The following is a 19,355-nucleotide window of genomic DNA, read 5'->3' as shown; positions in this document are numbered from 1 at the left end:
TATAATTACCAAATACAATCAGCATTCAAGGAAAGTCTTCGTCCTTCAGGTACCGGTTCGATCAGCATGGGGCAAACTTCAAGGGCAAAGTTTAAGGCAAGTTTTCCTTGCAGCAGCAGCAAGGAAAACTGGGGAAACAAAAGTTATGGAATGGGCAAAGCAAAGTAAAGCTAAAATTAAAGTCTCTAGGGTGAGAATTCTTTAAAGTCTCTCTCACTCTGGGATAGAGAAAAAGCATCAAAGTGTCATCAAAATGGCTTCTTGAATCTGGCTTCAAAATGGCATCAAAGAAAATGGCTGGCTTCTCTTCGTCCGGTGGGATTAAGTAAGAAAAGTTCAAAATTCTTCAGGTTCTTCCATTGGAGGGTTCATGGGGTGATTTCTCTTTGACCAATGAATAGTGTCTTTTCTCTTAATACTCATCTACGCATAAGGTGTCCTTGGAGTTTTGGAACACAAGTAGGAACAAAGTTGCCAATTAATTCTGCATCAGTGTCTTTATTGTCTGCACCTGCAGAAGCTGACCTTGCTTCAAAGGGGATGAAAGTTGCCTAGCACGCAACCTTGAGATAAGTGTATTAGTCATTCTACTGGAAAAATACAGCTTTTAAAGTTTAAAACACGTCTTTGTTAATACAAGTGAAAACCACGCAGTTAAATTTGAGACCAGGCAACTAGGCCAAAGCTTCTGTTAAATTTAAGCTAAGCATATAACAGTTTCAATGAGAAAATCATAAAATACATCTGCAATTATGATGGATTACAACATTTTCGATTTTTTTCATGATTAATTAAGCTTGTTTATACTAATGGCGACCTACTTCGTGAGCACATTTTCTACATACATTATTTTTCTTTGCTAAAATCACATTGCCTTATACGATTTTGTTACATGATATATGAATGTTTGTTAGTCTTTCTTTTTCTGCTTCATCAATCCCTCCTCTGATGACTAATTATGTCATCACATTAAATCTTCCACCACAAATTTTATTTCATTAAAATTATGTTTAATAATCTTGCATTTCAGTCATTTCCCTCTTCCTTTTTACTCCCTTTGATTTTTCCCTTTATAATTTTACCATTTCCTTTTGTTCTTTCCTTTCAATTCTTCTCTTGTTCCTTGATTTCAATATTTTAATAGCTTTCCATATTCCCCAAATACCTATTAAGCAAATTAATATTATTAATATCCCTTTTAATATTCTGTTCCAAATGTTGCTGAGCCAATTTCCCACAGAAGCAAATCCTTTTCCAACCTTTTCCCATACTCCTGGTTCTTTCAATTCTTTCAAATCTGTACTATTGTTAGTTAAATTTGCAAGCATATTTCTAATTTGTCTACTGTTGTCTGGTATATATGAACAACAGTGACGTGCACTAAGCATTTTGCAAACGCCGCCATTCTTTGCTAAAAGAATGTCTAAGGCAAGCCGATTTTGAAGAGTCATAGCTCTTTCTGCAGCAAGTTCAGTATCCATCAGGATCATTGCTCCTGAGAAATTTGTCAGCATGTTATCCACAATAATAGACAATTTTTGTATTTTAATTGAATTCAATATAACTCCTACTGAAGGAATTATTGCTCGAAAAATATCTCCTACCACACCAGGAGCGGATGTAATTCAGACATCTTTGGAAATTTCTTTAAGTCGTCTAGTTGATAAATCTTTGGAAATACTATTCCCAAATAACATCTCCCATACCATCCTTTTGGAAGACGATAATAGGCATTAAGTCCACAAATATAATATACTCCTGGAGTAGCTGGATCTAGACCATTCAACATGAACGTCCATTTACTCTGGAATAAAAACACATGTTTACATTCACTCGTTCCTACAAAGATTGTGTCATAGTATGATTTAGGTCTATATATACAAAGTTTCCCTATATGTATTGCGTCTAAAGCTAGTTTCCCTTGTGTCTTTATTGCGGCAAAAGCATAGTTATCTACAGATGTCCTTTTATGTAATTCTTTTTCTAATTTTTCCTTTACCATTTTCCTTCTATCTTCAGTGTGATCTAAAAAGCTTTTCTCTACGGGTGAAAGCATGCATGTAAGGTTTTCTTTATGAGCGTGAACTGTGGAAAAAGGTGATAATGGTTCAAAGAAACCCCTAACTAATTTTATATAATAATCTCTTGCTACTTTACTCAAGTACTCAATTATGGGGACATATGAAAACACGGTATCATGATTGGAATAGAAGTATTGAATATACTCTTGGCCATAAAATCTGGTTAGTAACAAACTACATGTTATTCCATACGTAAGGGGCATGCTACGATATGTTACCCCCTCTATTACTGAGGTAGGTATTTGTGTACATACATAACAGTCTTTTGCGTCCATTGTCTCAACATACTCATTCAGCAAGCGATAGAAGACATTAGATGAGAGTTCTTTCTTGTCGTGTAAATATTTTTTGTCTTGTTCGAGTTTCTTCAAAGGAGTTAATTCAGTAGTAGTTTTAAAAGTAGAAGCATCATTCGCGTCTATTTCATTCCCTCCATGCATTCCAAGAATTATTGCCATAATTATTAGTATACATGCAATTATTAGACCTATGCACATATATTTACAATATTTCATTTTATGTCCTTGTGTAGTATTGTCTGTCATGATCTATATAGAATCAGAAAGCTGAAGATACTTTATCAAATCAAATTTGCAGATATATATATATATATATATATAAAGGATGAACGAGGTCAAAGCTCACACTGTTTTCTTTAGCAGCTTAGTCTCTTATCGGTTTAGCAGCTTTGTCTCAAATCGATTTCAAAAGTCAATCAGGTTATCAATGTCTTATTTGGTTCAAAAGTCAATCAGGTTATCAAGGTCCTATTCGGTAATGTTCATGAAATTTCACTTTTCAAGTACCAAAGTGTTGTTCTGCTTCTTCATTTTCAAGACTAAGAGATAGAAATTCGTCTGACCAATCATTAGTGGCTGTGTATGCCCATTCTGGACCAGAATATATTCTGCTCGCTATCCTTTTCCTTTTCAATTTTGCATCTCCTTTCGATTCCCTTTCGCTTATGTCTTGTTCTTTGGCTGTGTCTTTTTCTTCATTCGATGTGGTTATGATAGACACTTCCTTTCTTTTCTCCTTCAATTTTGGCCATTTGTTTTCGTTTAATGTTTCTTTAGTCTTTGATATGCTTTGTCTCCGTTTCGCGTTGTTTTCACCTGATGGACCTGCAACCGGTTCTGGAAGAATTGGAACAATTTCACTTTGCTCTGCCTTGTCTCCTTCACCTGGGAGGTCAGTCAGGTCTTCTCCTTCTTTTCCTGCATCGTCTGCTTCTGGGAAAGCCCTCCTCTTATTAGGCTCTCCTGCTTCTTCACCTGAGATAGGATCTTTGTCACCTCCTGAGGCTTCTTCTCTGTTGTCCTCAAAAGGATCGACTGCGTCTTCCTCAGAGAGTATTTCTTCTGTCTCAATTTCTTCTTGTTCACTCTCAAGCTCTCTTCGTTCTGTCTCAGTGCCTGGTACTTCCCTGTTAGCTGTTGGTAATTTCAGTGCTTCAATTTCCTCTTCTGTGGGACATGTCACCCTTTTCGTGTGACTGGCGTGAATCCAGTTGGGAACTCCCGCACACTTCACAGCGGTGGTAGTTGTCAGAATCACTTGAAAAGGTCCTTTCCAACGGGGTTCCAAACTCGATTTTCTCACGTGCTTCCTTATCACAACCCAGTCACCTGCTTTCAGAGCGTGTCCTGGACCTTGGATCTGTGGCAAGGTGGTTGCCTCTTACTGGTGAGAAAAAGAGCGGACCACATCAGCCAGACCTTTGCAGTAGTCCAATACCATATCATCTGTAATATTTACAAGGGCATTTGCAGGAACTGCTGAAAGTCTCATGGCTCTGCCCATGAGAATTTCATGCAGTGATAGTCCAGTTTTTCTATCAGGTGTGTTTCTCATTGACATTAACACCAAAGGCAACGCGTCAGGCCATTTCAATTTTGTGGATGCGCATATTTTTGCCATTCTTGATTTCAGCGTACCATTCATTTGTTCCACTAGTCCTGATGCTTCAGGGTGGTAGCTACAATGCAATTTTTGTTCAATGTTCAACGCTGCACATAGTAATTTGATTACTTCGTTATTGAAGTGACTTCCCCTATCTGTTTCTAAAGAGATCGGAAATCTGAAACGTGGTATTAGTTCTCTCAAGAGTAGTTTTGCAACTGTGAGACTGTCATTTCTGCGTGTAGGGTATGCTTCAATCCAGTGACTAAAAATACACACAATCACCAACACATATTTCAAGCCTGCATGCATAGGCATCTCAATGAATTTGCATCCTGCTGAATGGCCCACCTGCTCTTCCAATGTGGCTCAAATTTACTACGGTTCCCTTCCCTGCGTTCATTTGTTGGCAAATGATGCAACAATGGCAAACTGCTTCAGCAACTTGGCGAAATTTGGGGTTAAACCAATCAATTTTGAATAATCTAATCATGGCATCTCTTCCAATGTGTGCTTGTCCATGATATAGCCTAGCTATTTGTGATAAAAGACTGTCTGGCAAAACTAATCTCCCTTCACTTGAAACCCACAAATCATCTGTTTTTTTTACGCATTGTAATTTACTCCATGAGAGTTTTTCATCCTTACTAATATTATTTTGTAGGAATTTCAGCTCTTCTATTGTGTCTACAACTTTTCGAGCAAAGGCTTCATTTGGTTCAAGTTCTGGCTCATTTATCAAATTCCATTAGTCTCTGAGCAATATACAGTTCAATGCGCAAAACCTTGCGACTTGATCTGCATATCCATTTCCCAAAGAAACGAAGGCCCGTATTTATACTTTTTGACGCTAAACTGCGCTAACGCAGTTTAGCGTCAAAAATTTTTGCGCCGGCTAACGCCATTCTGAAGCGCCATGCGGGCGCCGTATTTATTGAATGGCGTTAGCCGGCGCAAGCAGACCGGCGCTGCCTGGTGTGCGTGGAAAAAAACCACGTACACCAGGCAGCGCCGGCGTTGGGAAAAAAGGCGCTAGGGCGTCTTAAAAATGGTGCAAGTCAGGTTGACGCAAAAAATCGCCTCCACCCGATTTGCGCCATTTTTAACGACGCCCAGACGCCATTTACATGACTCCTGTCTTAGTAAAGACAGGAGTCATGCCCCCTTGCCCAATGGCCATGCCCAGGGGACTTCTGTCCCCTGGGCATGGTCATTGGGCATTGTGGCATGTAGGGGGGCACAAATCAGGCCCCCCTATGCCAAAAAAAATATTTTAAAAAAAGAAATTATACTTACCTGAACTTACCTGAATGTCCCTGGGGTGGGTCCCTCCATCCTTGGGTGTCCTCCTGGGGTGGGCAAGGGTGGCAGGGGGGGTCCCTGGGGGCATGGGAGGGCAGCTGTGGGCTCATTTTGAGCCCACAGGTCCCTTAACGCCTGCCCTGACCCAGGCGTTAAAAAGAGGCGCAAATGCGGGGTTTTTTGCCCCGCCCACTCCCGGGCGTGATTTTTGCCCGGGAGTATAAATACAACGCATTTGCGTCGCAGTCATTTTTCTAGACGGGAACGCCTACCTTGCATCTCATTAACGCAAGGAAGGCGTTCACGCAAAAAAATGACGCTCATTCCTCATACCTTGGCGCTAGACGCGTCTAACGCCAAAGTATAAATATGGCGTTTGTTTTGCGCCGAATTTGCGTCGAAAAAAACGACACAAATTCGGCGCAAACGGAGTATAAATATGCCCAGAAGTCTTGTGATTTTGAGTGTGCACTGCATTTTACCACTGCTACTTCTCCAGGTAACTGGATAGCATGTAACAATTCTCTTATTCTTTCACCATTTTTCACTGGTGATCCTGAAGAGGTCATAAAGCCTCTTTGTGACCACAATTGTCCAAAAGCATGCACTATTCCAAATCTGTACTGACTGTCAGTGTAAATGGTGACTTTCATTAATGCGGAAAGTTGGCAAGCTCTAGTAAGGGCTACTAGTTCCGCTACCTGTGCAGAGTAAATTCCTGGAAGCCAAGATGCTTCTAGAACACCAGTTATTGTACATACGGCATATCCTGCTTTCAATATTACTAGTGCATCTCTTAAACATGAACCATCAACAAAAATAATCTGATAATTTTCTTCCAATCGAGTATCTTTGATATCAGGTCTTGGTTTAGTACAAAATTCTGTCACTTGAAGACAATCATGCTCGATATCATCAGCGCTTTCAATTTCAACATTTTCACTGGGAAACAAAGTTGTTGGATTCAATGTAGTGCACCTTTTTAATTGCACATTAGGTGATCCCAAAATTATTGTCTCGTACCTTGTAAGCCTAGCACCAGTCATGTGCTGTGTTCGGGAACATGTCAAAAGTATTTCGACTGAGTGAGGGACCATAACTGTTAAAGGATGTCCCATCACTATTCCTTCCCTCTGATTTAAGCTCATACCAACTGCTGCTACAGCACGCAAGCATCCTGGTAAGGCTGCTGCAACTGGTTCCAAAGTAGCTGAAAAATATGCTACTGGTCTGTTTACACCACCATGAGCTTGAGTCAAGACAGACAAGGAACATGCATCACGTTCATGACAAAACAATGTGAAAGGCTTTATGTAATCAGGCATACCTAAAGCTGGAGCTCTGCACATGCATTCCTTTAATTCAATAAAGGCGTCCATTTCATCTATTTTCAACATTATTTCATCCTGCGCATCTTTCTGGGTCAATGTCAGTAAAGGTTTGGCTAGACTTGAGAAATTGGGAATCCATTGGCGACAGTAGCCCACCATTCCCAAAAACTTTCTCACCTCTTTTCTTGTTTTGGGTAGACTCATTTGAAGTACACTCGTTATTCTTTCTTTCATTATTTTTCTCGACCCTTTTTCTATTTGGTGACCCAAATATTTCACTTTCTTTTGGCAGTATTGCAATTTTGAAGGAGACACTTTGTGTCCATTCCTTCCCAAATGGTTCAGTAAGGCAATAGTGTCAACTGTACAGTCATTTTCTGTTTTGGATGCAATCAGTAAATTGTCAATATACTGTACTAAGGTTGATTCAAAAGGTAATTCCAATGATTCCAGATTTTTCTTTAGAACCTGATTGAATATTGATGGTGACTCCGAAAACCCTTGAGGAATTCGACACCAACTGTAGACTCTGTTCAGGAATTTGAAACAAAAGAGAAATACGCTGTCCTCATGAAGAGGCACAGAAAAGAATGCTTGTGACAAATCGATGACTGTGAACCATTCTGCATCACAGGGAATTTGAAACATTATTACAGCTGGATTTGGTACTAGGGGACAACACTTGACTATTATGTCATTTATTTTCCTCAAATCTTGAACAATTCAGACTTTTCCACTTGGTTTTATTAGTCCCATGATTGGTGAATTACATGGACTACTTAGTACTTCTTTCAGTACTCCCTGTTTCACAAATTCGTCAATGAGTTGGGCGACTTTCATGAGAGTATCTTGTGGCATATGGTATTGTGGAGTCTGAGGAAAATTTACATTAGGTTTTACAGTTACTTTCACTGGTTCTACTCCTTTGATCAATCCTACTTCTTTCCCTGTCATATCCCACACTTCCCTTTCAACAGTTTCTTGTAAATCAGCTGGAATATCTGCTTCAGTGAGCATAGGATAAAGAGTAATCAGGGGATACTCTTCATCAACAGTTTCCATTTCTTCTTCTTCCAAACTGTCCTCTTCTTCCTCATCACTGTTTGTCTGAATTTTAATTCCATTATTTGAACACATAATCGAGCATCCTAGTTTACATAATAAATCTCTTCCTAATAGGTGTATCAGACTTGAGTTACACACCACAAATTTATGTAACCCTTGAAAGTTACCAATTTTGACTTGCACTGGATCTGTAATTGGGTTTGTCAGATACCGATTTGCTACTCCCACTACTTGAACAGTTCTCCCTGAAAGTGGCAAATTTGGTACTTCGATACTTCTAACTGTAGAGCGTGTAGCTCCTGTGTCAACCAAAAATGAAACGCTGTGACCCATAACTCTTCCTTCCACATATGGTCCCTTTTGATCAACTTCCAAAGATGCTGCAAGCATACAATTTCCCTCCTCACCTGAACTTTCACTCTCCCATTCATTGTTTATTCCATTCTCACTGTGTAACGGGAATTGGTGTACTGTGTTACTTTGATTCATTCCTTGACCTGTAACCTGTTGAGGAAGCATTACTTGTTGCTGATTCATTGGTGCTAAAGGTATTTGCATTTGCTGATTAGGTACCATAGGAAACTGCTGTTGCATTGGCTGTGATTGTGACATTTGTACACGGGGCATTTGCACCTGCTGTTGTTGTATAGGTTGTAGACCCTGCATCTGATTTACATTATTTTGGAAATTTGGATTTGGACCCCTCAATTTCAGTCCTCTCATATTCTGAAATGTATTGACATCATTGTTTTGCTGACCTACACCTTCCTGCACCAACATTGGGCACTCCCGTTTCCAATGTCCGACGATTCCGCACATGTGACATGGCATCACTTTCTTCATTGCCTGTATACCATTAGGAATCACAACAGTATTTAAATCAGGACCATTATTCACAAAACTTCCTCGGCCTCTGCCTCTCATCTGTGGCTGAAACATAGCATTTCCCTGCTGTTGCTGCTGCGGCAACTGTTGTTGGAAACCTTTGCAAACCTGTCTGAGCTGCTCTAATCTGCATTACCATCACTTTTTCTTTCAACCTTTTCTGCTTCGTCTCAATCTCATCACTGCGGTATTTTGCATAGTTCAACACTTCATCAATCGATTTTGACTGCCAACAAATCAAATGCATTTTAATCATCTGGCTAATTTCCGGTTTCAATCCTTCCACAAATCTGAATACATAATGGAGCATGTCCTTTGCCTCAATCGTTTCCGTGCCACTGTAATTTTTTATGCTTTCAACAATCTCTCATAGTATGCATGTATCGACTCTTTAACCTCCTGTGCTGTTCTGTAAATTTTCTGCCAATCTACATTTTTAGACGCAAACTTTTGTTTTCAAATACTCAATCACCTTATGGTATATGCTCATTACCTTAGGCGATGGTGCACCTGTGTCCTTATCTCTTTCCGGTTCACTTGTTGGCCATTCTACAGCCCTTTTACAATCTTCCCACAAATCTGCTGGAACTACAATATCGAATAAAGTATTCAGGTCTTCCCAAAGACACTTTGCAAGTTTCACAAATCTATCTATTTGTTGATACCATTCAATCGGTTTCTCTCTTAACTTAGGGTAATCATCCGTAAAGGATTGAATGTCACACCTGTGCCATGGTACATGGATAAGTTTTCCTCCTGCTGTTTCTCTCATTGGTAACATGGTTATAAGATCACCATTCTGTTGGACTTTATCATTCTGATCTGGGGTACTTTCTTTCTTCTTATCCTTTTTCTTAACCCACCTACTCTCCCACTTGTCTAAACATCTCCAAACCTGCACGCATTGCAATATTTCTTTAAGGTGTGTTTTCATTCCTGCAGACCTCATGTGTTCAAAATCTTTTGCCTCAAAGTCTAACCTGTAACTTCTGCTCAAGTGCTTGGTTTTACTTATGTCTATTTTGTGTCTGTCTGCAATTTGTTGTAACCTCTTATGTATGCTGCTTACTTCTCTTGTAATTCTAGGGCAAATGTATCTCAGCTCTTCTTCTGTGTATGATTCTAACCTGTTCAGACCCATCGTTCCATCTACGAGTTCACCTGCTTCCATGCCCAAACTTATTTGATTCAAATATTCGTCTCCTTTTCCGTTGGGTGTACTCTGTGGGGAATTCAGACTGTTCAACCATTGTGTTAACTGTTGTGCGTTTAGTCCCATTAATGTAGCATCTACGTCTACTGCTACTGATGGTTTCTGTAATGTTTCTGTTTTTGAGGTTTGCGGTATTATTAGTGGTGGATTTGACCTTACCACAGTTGACGGAACACAAATTGGAATTGGACTAAATTCCAACAAAGACCCAGATCTATTTGACAGTGTTCCTACGGGAGTCGTTTCTTGAGTATTTTCTATGTATCTACTTCCTGTCTCATTTTGTGTCATTACACCTTGATCGCATACACTTGGCTTTGCCTGTATATACAATGGTACTGGCGGACCTACAGTGATAGGCAAAGATATTGCGTCCGGATTCTGTCTGTTACCCAAATTCTGTGGCCTGTTAATTCCCACATTATGGTTCATCATTGCTGGCATGTCTAACTGTGTTTCTGCTGTTTGAATGTACTTTGGCATTTCTTGCATCTGCTTTTGAGGCATCAAAATTTGTGTTGGTTCGGTTTGAATCAATGTCGGTCTTTGGTAATTCTGTCCTCTCTGCACCATTAAATTAGAAGTTATTTGCAAATTATGCTCATCATAATAGCGTCTTTGGACCTGTGGCTGATAATCATTAATATGTTCCAGTTTAGTTATGTCAGGATATATTCTCTGAACTTGTGGTATTTCTTGTGTAAAAGGCATATCAGGACTAATTTGCCTCTGCAATTTTCTCAAATTCGGTGTTACAGTACCCTGTATTGGTTCAGGAGGGGCAGTACTAGTGCTTGGGCCATTTTCACTTTCCACATATGGTGGTGGACGGTCATTTAACAATTGCAGAATGAACTCCTCATCGTCTGATTCGTCTGACCTTTTCGAGGTTCTTTTATTTTCTCTATCTTTGGACTGACTCCTGTTTGTTTTATGGGTAGCTTTTTTTCCTTCCCTCTCTGCTTCGTCAGTAATTGCTGGAAACAATTTAACTCCCTGCAATATATCTGATCTCGAAACCTTTTGAGCACTATCCCATCTAGCATCCGCTAGTGTCTTTTCTGCTTTTCTCACTCTTGGCTCAAATTTCTTTTGTAATTGCCTTCTAGCCATTTGTTCCCAAATTGCTAATGCTTCAAACTGTGCTGGTCTTGGAGGTATTTTCATGTCATATAGCGCAAATCTTAAATTCTCCAAAACTCTTAGATTAAATGTCCCATGGATAGGAAACGCTACACTTCCATGCTTTTCTGTTAATTTACACCATTGTTTTAACCAAAGACATGGTGCGACACCCTTTTCTTCAATTACGATGTAAGCTGGTGTACCCTCAGGCGGTGTTTCTTCTCCTACATTTGCTTTAATATATACATCTCCCCTCAAGGCACTCTTAAATGCTTTTAAAAATTTCATCTTTCCGTCTTTTATTTTCTCAAAATGTAATCAATAAGTGACTTTAATTCCCGGAATACTCTTCGCTTGCCTTTCCCCACCAATTGCGCTTCACAGACTGCGTCCAATCCGTGCGCGACCCTTCTCACCAACCAACCTATCCCAGCGCGGCTCCTAGTGACGTCACACTCACACACTGCGGCTGACAAAGTCTTGCGGCTTGTCCTCTTTCATTCAGCTTCACTCAAAACTAATTTCTGCAATATATCGCGAGCACTAATCAAAAAGAAGAAAACAAATCTGTCGGTTTACTACAGGAAAGGTAATACAATCGCTTTAGAAACATTAGGGATTTTTCACAAGCCTCTGCAGTTATTCCATCTTTCTTGGTTTCCCACTTTCGCAAGCAAAATTTGACCTGCAAACTTTACTCTCAACTGATCAATGAACTATTCTAGTGCACCTTAGAATTCGTCAAATCTCAAAGTCGAAAGTTTTCTTTTATTCCTCAACATTCGTACTGGCTTGTTGACCACGCCCGATCAACCTATTAAGCCGAACAAATTACAACATCAATCAAGTGTCTTATACACTTTTCAACATACTCCGGAGTCTCTTGACCTCGCAGGGCCCGTCTCAACATCAACAACCACGTGGACAATTTTTCCTGCACAAAGCGCTACACTCATATGAAGTTCGACGACTTCCCTACTCTCACACTTTGGAGTATCACTCCTCTAAAGTTTTGATTGGAGTTCGTAACCCCCTAAAATCCTCACAAACTTCACAATTCATCTGCGGCATAAGCTGTGCAAGCGCAAAACCCTAACTTCACTCATACCGTCACTAGAAACACCGAAAACATTCTCACACCTCCATTTCCTCCATTCACAAGCTCCGAGATTCCAGGAAAGTCATTGGGGATTTAGGGCATCATCATCTCTCCAGCTTGTTTTATTAAAGAAAATTCTAACTTGAATCCGTCTATTGTTCGGATGGGGTCCCAAAGGGCCAAACCATCCTCTGCTACCATCTACTGATAGCGCGTCCAGTCCTTATAAATTACTTATACTTGGACACGACGGAGGTCGGTGAACCTTTTGACCGGGTTGAGTTCTCCTCATCCAAAGAATTGTCAGATCCCTCAAATCAATAATCAATAATCATTTATAATCAATAACCAATACTCGATTAGTAATCAATCAACAAATTAGTTAAACAGAAAATCAGTAATTAGACACACCATGAACTTTTAGTCATGAATAATCACACCTGTTTATTAAAAGTTAATGAGTTTATTTCCCTATATTAACAAAGCTAACACAATATAAGTAAGTCTCAAAATCAATACGAACATTACTAGCTGTCCATAACGACGGAAGAAACGCAATCTACGCAAAACTTGGATTATAATGCACTCGGCTATAGCAATGCAAATTACTAATAAGAGTAACTGAAGTTGAATAATTACATACATTGGTCAGCATAACAAGATTTAAATTCAGCATGGTGCATCAAATGAATACCTCAACTAACCTCTGATTAGCATTGGCATGTGGGGCTTCATGCGAAAATGAATTTAATCAACGTAAATTTAGAAAACTTCTAGCTTAGGCTCTGTCAAAATGTAATCAGTTGGTACCTAAGAAGGAAAATACAACGAATAATAAATTTTATCCTTTTATAATTACCAAATGCAATCAGCATTCAAGGAAAGGCTTCGTCCTTCAGGTACCGGTTCGATCAGCATGGAACAAACTTCAAGGGCAAAGTTTAAGGCAAGTTTTCCTTGCAGCAGCAAGGAAAACTGGGGACCCTCTTTTGTGCGGATTTTCTAGTCATGGAAGAAGCCTGTGAGGTGTGTCTCCATCGTTATGAGCCTTAGCTAGGTGTGCTGAGCAATCAAAGCCTCTCCACGAGATTCGAATGCACCCCGGAAAGTAGTGGAGGCTACCCACAGTAACAAAACCCTCCCACAGTCTTAGTATCCCGATTGTGAAACCCTACACAAGCTGTCCACTTTATGTCCTCCAGCCCAAATCCTTCATTCTGTGTAACAGTCAGGACCTGGACATCCCTTATAATTCCTGGGGCAGTGGAACGCAGCCACTCCCTGAGCCTTCTGTTTGAATGGTCTCTAAACACAGGGAACATGGTCGGTCAGAATTGCTGAAACAACATACCTTTTCACTTTCAGGCAGCCACCCTGATTGTCTATTCTTCAACCAAATAATTGATCTGTTGTCAGTTCATTCTGACTGACGGATCAGAGAAATTGGCAGTCTGTATAAATACGAAGATGTTTCCAGCACGGTGGATTTGCACCTCAGCACCACATAATAATGAAAAAGGTAGATTGTCGATTGCTGCTTTTCAGTATAACTTGTCCCCCGAGGACTACTTCACACTGTCGGTCTTGCTGTGTCTCATAGTTGCAAGGGGATGCCTCCAACTATCCTACCTCAGCTTGGTAGCAACAAGAATCACTGCCACCTCTGGGACCAACCTGGGCCTCTCAGGCAGAGCGTTCATCCACCTGCAACAAACTCGCTGGTGGTCCATCACTGCATTTATGCATTCGGCATTCAGACAGTCGCCATTCTCTTTGTTATGGGAAGTTTCATTGTCCTGTTGTCTGGATCCTTTAGTGAGAGGTAAAGGAATGATCTTAAGAAATATAACAGGGTAAATCTGTCTTTACGCTACCTGACCTCTGCTTTGTGACCGTGTTTTCTTTTCCTGAACTATCGCTCTCTTTCTGAAATCAAAAGTGAAAATATCTGGCAGGACTGTAAGAGAGGCTGCTACTCCATTCTCACAAGATTCCTAGAAGATTGATAAGAAAATACATAATCAGTTGCACCTGCGGAGGTAGCAAGGTGAGGGGCGTGGACACTCAACGAATCAGAGCAGTGGTGATCAAACTTGTTTGCAGTCCAGTGGACAACCAAGTTTGCAGCCTCACCTTGGCCATGCACATGGTCTCTGCAGTCTGTCCCTCAGACCTCAGCATGTTCCCTCTACGCGTTGTTGGGCAAGTAAGGTGCATGGACTGTGTCTCCTCAACACCCAGGAGAACAAGAGGTAGACCGGGAGAATGGATGAGGGCATGCTATGTAATGTGTAAGGTCTCCGCAGTGTATGGGTATCAGTGATCCGGGTGATCCAGTGATCCGGGTAGTATTCCCTTCATAGCAGACTACTGGGTGTTCGCAATGCAAGGTGGTACGTATACATTCTCAGTGTAGTGCCATCCAGGCATTTAGCTTGCAGGTTGAACACTTGCTTCAGTGGACCGCTGTCGTATTACTTGTCTAGCCTCTGGCCCAGTGGTTGTTGGCTTTAGGATTAAGTAGGGCCCCTTATCTGCACTGCTTCATTTTGAATTCATGAGGACTGCAAAGACCCCTTAAGCACTGCCAGTACCTATAATATAAAATAATAGGTGCTGGTGCCCAACGTTTTTCTCAGAAACCTGCAGCCAGCACTGACACATATTGTGACTGCTGAACACCCAGGCTGTGTAATCTGGATTCCACCTTGTGCCTCTTTCTTGCACCACCATGCACTCCATGTCTGTTTATTTTATTGTTGCAAGTGCTGATTTCTTGACTTGTCAGTATTTTCCATCTTTCTTTTCATCCTTTTTTTCCCTCTTTTTGTGTTTTTCTTTCTCATGCCCTGGGACAAGGTCTGATGAGCAAACATAAGTTGCCAATACACAAAAATGAGTACCAGTGGGCCCCACCTACATCCATCGGCTCAAATCGAGCACATGCATTGCTAAATCACTAAAGAATAAGGTGGAAGCAGTGGATTCTCCCCAGTGTCTTTATTATGGTATTTCTTACCTACAAAAGGATCCAGGAGGGACATTTAAGACCTTGGTGTTGCCTCGCAACAATCAATGTATTCCTCTCCATTGGATCCCTATCTTCCAGAGTTCTGTTACCTCCCTTTCAATAGGGTGGTCTCCTGCGGAAGTCTCCAACTGGTAGGGACGCTGTCCAGTCAATATTGGTACCTCCCTTTGCATTAGTTAAAATGAACAAGCCTCCACTCTAGAAGAATAAGGTATCTGAAGACCCTGTCTCTTGTTGATTTTCCAGAGCTACTAATGACTCTTCTTATTTGCCCTCTTGATTACAGTCTCGGCCATTATATTATGTTTAGAGCTTGACTGCTTATGGGCGAGCTTCCTGATGTGTAGAAAAGGAAAAGAAAGTGCTGAATTAAATAGTATGCTGATGCTTTCTTTTGTCCATCTGGACATCAGTTCAAATAACCTCACCACAACCAAAGTACTATGCTACCCTACTCTAGGATTTCCCAAACTAGTATGCTGGTTTGTAGACATCATTTAACCACGCAATCTCAAGATAGTGCATAATATGATATATGTTCTGTGCCTAGCGCAATACATTTACTAACTACGGGCCTTATTTAGAGTTTGGCGAACAGGATGCTCTGTGAAAACGTGACCAGTGTCTCCTCTGCCCTATTACAAGTGACATAGGCTATCATGCACTGGTAATATGGTGTACAGGATATCCTCCACGTTTGTTACCAAACTCAAAATATGGCGCTATGTTTTGTCTTCTTATGTTATTAACATTTCAAGTGTATAGTAAACTTGGCTTTAATCAGGACCGTCAGAGCTGCCAAGAAAGTCTGCACTTTTTCATGTATCATCACTTTTCCTCCTTTACCAACCCCCTCAACTCTTTCACCCCCAACTGCTGCTCCCTTCCACTAGCCATCCTCCATCACTTACTTCTTTATATTGAACTTTGTTAACTCTAACTCTCGCTCTTTTCCCTCCAGTGCTCCAGAAGGCCTTTGGATGGTTCCTTGGATGAGGAGAAGCAGAAAGAAATGTCCCATCGATACTTGTCACTCATGTGTCAATTGCAGAAGCTAGGGTACAACCGGGATGTGCACCCCATCTTCAGCGAATTTCTCATAAATGCCTATGGCATCCTCAAGCAAAGGGATCTGCGAGGAAACCCTATATACAGCAACCAAGTTTCTCTCCGCAAGATGGTCATCAACATCATGCCCGCCAAATTCCTGCGAGATACCCTGCTTCTGCTGAACTGTCTGTGTGAGCTATCCAGAGAGGATGGAAAGCCACTCTTTGCCTGGTGACACCCTCTCCTCTCAACACTGCCAATGTCCACCAACTCTTATAGTGCCATCAAAAATGGCAGAGTCCAAGTAACTGTGATTGCAGAAACTAAACATCACAAAATGTTAGATTTTCTATGATAAAGGAGTTACTTTGACAAATGTTCATGTGTGATGTTTCCAGAGGTCTGTCTGAGCATTTTATGACCAAAATTAATATTTTCTTTTATAGCCAGCCAGGATGTGTTTAATGCTACCCCACTTGGCAATAGACACATTCCAGAGTCCTAGTCCCATTAACCCAGCTTCAGCAGCCATGCTTTACAAATACAGCTTGCTTTGCAATATACACTGTTAGCTAAATGGTACATGTGATAAGGTACTAAGGGCCATATTTACGAACACATTTTCCCATAGACACAGAATGGATAAAACCCTTTGATACATCTGGCCTCAGCTCCTTCCAAATAAGGGAAATACCAATAATACAAACACAAAATGTGCCTTTGCCCAGATTACTACCATAAACATTGCAGACTTACTTTTCTGCTTGCTGGAAATAGGTCCACTGTGCCTTTGGCTTGTGCCACTCTGCCTGCATCTAGCCAAACTCAGAAGGAGCCAATATCTCTATAGTAGTTCCACAGATCCTGCACTTGCTTTCTTGCCTGTTTTGTAATTGTTTTAGCACAGACTTATGGAGGATATGCCTCTTAGTGGACCATTTGTCACTGCAAGCATTTTAATGACATAATATTCTACAATACATTGTCTGCCATCGTGAAGGGTCATGACCATTAGATGTCCAGGGGGCTCATCCGCCGGCTCAAAGGCAGTAAAGCAGTTGTTATTTCGCTGCACCCTCTGATGCTATTCTCCTAATGTCCAGTGGAATAGCATGGAATGCATCATCCTGATTGTCACTTGAACAGCATGAAATGCAGTGGCTAACTTCCTGATGTGCAGTTAAATAGCATGAAATACAGTGGCTAACCTGCTGACGTGCAGTGGAATGATGTTCAGTGCAGATACTGAGGAATATTTTATTTTCTTCTCACTCCTGTTTAGTCCTGTCCATGTTCCTCTTTGTAAATGGCCAGAGATAGCAGTCGTGAAATGCTGCTTAATTCGTCCTGCTAGGCTTGAACACTATTTGAGAAGCCACCTGAGTGTAGTTTCCTTTCCCACTGCCAGTCTCATTGCTGTACTCTGGCATGATTGTGACTGGTTGTGATGGTGGCAAGCAAGTTTGCAGCCTGTAGTACAGTCATCTTTGTTACATGTACATTGGAGTGGGCTGTGAGAATCTTACGTGCAAGGTGATAGATGGTTTAGCAGAATGCCAAACTCTGTGATAGATGGAACAGACTTTGGCCCTCATTCTGACCTTGGCGGGCGGCGGAGGCCGCCCGCCAAAGTCCCGCCGTCAGGTTACCGTTCCGCGGTCGAAAGACCGCGGCGGTAATTCTGACTTTCCCGCTGGGCTGGCGGGCGGTCTCGTTCAGACCGCCAGCCAGCCCAGCGGGAAAGAGGCTTCCACGATGAAGCCGGCTCGGAATCGAGCCGGCGGAGTGGAAGCTGTGCGACGGGTGCAGTTGCACCCGTCGCGTATTTCACTGTCTGCGCAGCAGACAGTGAAATACATGTAGGGGCCCTCTTACGGGGGCCCCTGCAATGCCCATGCCAGTGGCATGGGCACTGCAGGGGCCCCCAGGGGCCCCGCGACCCCCCCTACCGCCATCCGGATCTCGGCGGTCCGACCGCCGGGATCTGGATGGCGGTAGGGGGGGTCAGAATCCCCGCGGCGGTGCAGCAAGCTGCGCCGCCGCGGAGGATTCAATGGGGCCGCGGTACACTGGCGGGACCCCGCCAGTGGTGCCGGTCCGACCGCGGCTTTACCGCCGCGGTCGGAATCCCCATTGAAGCACCGCCGGCTTGTCGGCGGTGCTCCCGCGGTCCTCCGCCCTGGCGGTCAAAGACCGCCAGGGTCAGAATGAGGGCCTTTGTCAGTGTTCCAGGCCATGTGATAGCTGGAGCTTATTTTACCAGAATGCCAAGTCCTGTGGTAGATGAAGCAGGCTTTACCATTGTTCCATGCCATGGGATAGATGGAGCAGAATTTACCTCTGTTCCAAGCCCTGTGATAGATGGAGCAGACTTTCCCAGTTATCCAGGTTCTGTGATAGATAGACCAGGCATTACCATTGCTCCAAGCCCTGTGATAGATGAAGTGGACTTTACCAGTGTTCCACGCCACGTGATAGATGGAGTAGACTCTTTCAGGGTTCCAATAGATGTGACATATAGAGTGAACTCAGCCAGTGTTCAAAACCAAACAACAGACAGTGTGGATTCTGCCATGTTCCACTCCATGTGGTTGATGGAGGTGGGCTTTGCCAAGGTTCCTAGTAATGTGGCAGATTGGCAGTCTTTACCATTGTTTCTAGACAGGTGATGCATGCAGGGGACTCGGCCATGCCTAAAACTCTGTCACATATAGTTTGAAGGATTCTGATAGTGTTCCAGTTCAAGCCATGGTATAGATGGTGTGTACTCTACCACCAGTGGTTTCTGCCTTGTGACATGTAGAGAGCTGTTTGCCAGTGTTCCAAACTTTTTTGTATCTATGTAGGCTGCTCAGTATTTTTTCCTTTTCACAAGTGTAGGGATATTACGTGAATTTCTTTACAGAAAGGTGCTCAGTGAGCCATATGTCAACTAGTCCATCCATTGTTATCCATTGGGCAAAGCGGCCAGAGCAATGGTTCCCTGTTGAGTTAATCATGTCCAGTGCATAGTCGAGTACAGTGATATAGTCTCCATCAATTATAGTTGCACTAGTCAGTGCAGGTGTCAGGGTATGTGTGAGTGAGTGCAAGATAGCCACCAGTAAGGTATGGGGAACATAGATAAGCGTCCAACTCACCTGAGATCAGTATATACCTGCACAACTGATCTGTGCCTACTACATATACCGTAATTGGGAATGATTTCCGGAATGGTAGACACAAGTACAGCCATGCCCCCCAGGAAACTAGTGTGTGCTGAGGAGGTGTG

At 42.0% G+C, this 19,355-nt stretch overlaps 1 protein-coding gene across 1 annotated transcript in view; it reads left to right on the top strand.

Moving 5' to 3' along the window:
• Window positions 1-16,319, top strand: part of SPATC1L (spermatogenesis and centriole associated 1 like) — a 90,376-nt gene extending 74,057 nt beyond the window's left edge. The window contains exon 4 of the mRNA XM_069221550.1: window positions 15,996-16,319. Within this exon, the coding sequence (XP_069077651.1) occupies window positions 15,996-16,319 (324 nt within the window). The remainder of the gene's footprint in view (window positions 1-15,995) is intronic.
• The last annotated feature ends 3,036 nt before the right edge of the window (window positions 16,320-19,355 follow it).

The sequence above is a fragment of the Pleurodeles waltl genome, chromosome 3_1, assembly GCF_031143425.1.
Source record: "Pleurodeles waltl isolate 20211129_DDA chromosome 3_1, aPleWal1.hap1.20221129, whole genome shotgun sequence".
In the NCBI taxonomy this organism is placed as follows: Eukaryota; Metazoa; Chordata; class Amphibia; order Caudata; family Salamandridae; genus Pleurodeles; species Pleurodeles waltl.
Note: the sequence above shows the minus strand (reverse complement) of the source record. Positions and strands in the feature narration are given on the sequence as shown.